This window comes from Branchiostoma floridae, chromosome 3 (genome assembly GCF_000003815.2).
Source record: "Branchiostoma floridae strain S238N-H82 chromosome 3, Bfl_VNyyK, whole genome shotgun sequence".
NCBI lineage: Eukaryota > Metazoa > Chordata > Leptocardii > Amphioxiformes > Branchiostomatidae > Branchiostoma > Branchiostoma floridae.
In genome coordinates, this window is record NC_049981.1 from 13,243,694 (window position 1) to 13,245,223 (window position 1,530).

Sequence of the window (1,530 nt, forward strand, 5' to 3'; positions counted from 1 at the left end):
AGAAAGTTATATCACTTCAGTGGGCACAACCAAAGAAAACAGATAAGTTTGCTTGCTTGTTTTTCTCAACCTAAGTAGGGGAAGTGCCAAAATTGTTAGACTACTAGGCATAAACAGAGAAGACTTGCAAGTTGCATTTACTTGCAAGTATGTCATGTATTTGGTATATTCATCAGTACTATGTTTCCCCTCATCTAGGTAAGGGAAGCATCAAGTGACACCACTGATGACCACAAGTGGGTGATCTGTGACGGCCCTGTTGACGCTCTGTGGATTGAAAACATGAACACCGTGCTGGACGACAACAAGATGCTGTGTCTGGCCAACAGTGAGCGGATCAAGCTCTCCCCCTGGATCCACATGGTGTTTGAAGTACAGGACTTGGCTGTTGCCTCGCCTGCCACTGTCAGCAGGTAGGAACTGATGCTGCTATTTGACTGGCAAATGACTAGTATCTACATGACTTATAAGTTATCCCAAGTATGCAAATAACTTAATATCAATTTGCAAACTTGTGACAATTTAATTGATCCTTGATGCTATTTTTTAAAACAAACTGAACAAACACTCAGGACTAGAACAACATCCCTTTTATCTGTGTCAGAAACATCAAGATTGAGACCAGCTGAAGGACTTAAACAGACAAAGTGGCAGAAACAGGCTGCTTGGGAAATACCCCATTTGATTTGTATCAATATTATAACAACAGCAATGTAATGACAATGATATCACCTTGTAACACTCAGATGTGGCATGGTGTATGTGGACCCTGATGAGCTGAGATGGAGGCCCTACGTACAGAAATGGATGGCAGAACGAGGGGCCAAGTTCAAGGAGGAGACCCAGGCGTACATCATGGATCTGTTTGACCAGTATGTGGAGAAGGGTCTGCAGTTTGTCAACAAGAAATGTGTGCAGGCCATTAATCAGGTAAACATTGATTAAGTCTTTCTTAAAAAGGATCATAGTAAAGCCTATTTCATTCTCAGCCACACCAAAAAGATGTCCTTTGAATTTTGTGAAACATTTAAACAATTTAGGAATAGAGGACAGTTCTGACACTTCAACTGATTACAATAAACAACTTACTGTTGAAATTGGCTTAATGTCCCGTTTGTTAACGATTGTAGTAATGTGCTGTGAGGTATAGTAGACTAAGTTAATATTCTTGTTTCCGTATTGTCTTGGTTGTGATCATACTGTGTTTTTTTCCAGGTTGACATCAGTAAGGTGAATACCCTATGCTGCCTGTTAGAGTCCCTCCTATTGGTTGGGAAGGAGGTAGACCTGAAGCAGGACCCTACCAAGCTCCACCCCCTCATCTGTACTGTGTTTGTGTTCTGCTACCTGTGGTCGGTGGGAGGGAACCTGCTGGAGCAGTATTTTGATGCATTTGAGACCTTTGTGCGACAACAGATGGAGGACAACCCTGATGCCAAGGTAGCATTGATTCATTTATTTTATAGCATCCAAATTTTGTGGCACTGTGTGTGTAAAATCAATACATTGCTAATGTTTTTGAGTTTGTTT

General features: G+C 41.4%; 1 protein-coding gene across 1 annotated transcript in view; it reads left to right on the forward strand.

Annotated features, from left to right (window-relative positions):
* Window positions 1-197: 197 nt before the first annotated feature.
* LOC118412272 (dynein heavy chain 6, axonemal-like) overlaps window positions 198-1,530 on the forward strand; it is a gene marked incomplete in the record, with an annotated part of 18,844 nt that continues 17,511 nt past the window's right edge. Inside the window, 3 exon segments of the mRNA XM_035815020.1 lie at window positions 198-413; window positions 747-930; window positions 1,216-1,440. Coding sequence (XP_035670913.1) covers window positions 283-413; window positions 747-930; window positions 1,216-1,440 — 540 coding nt within the window.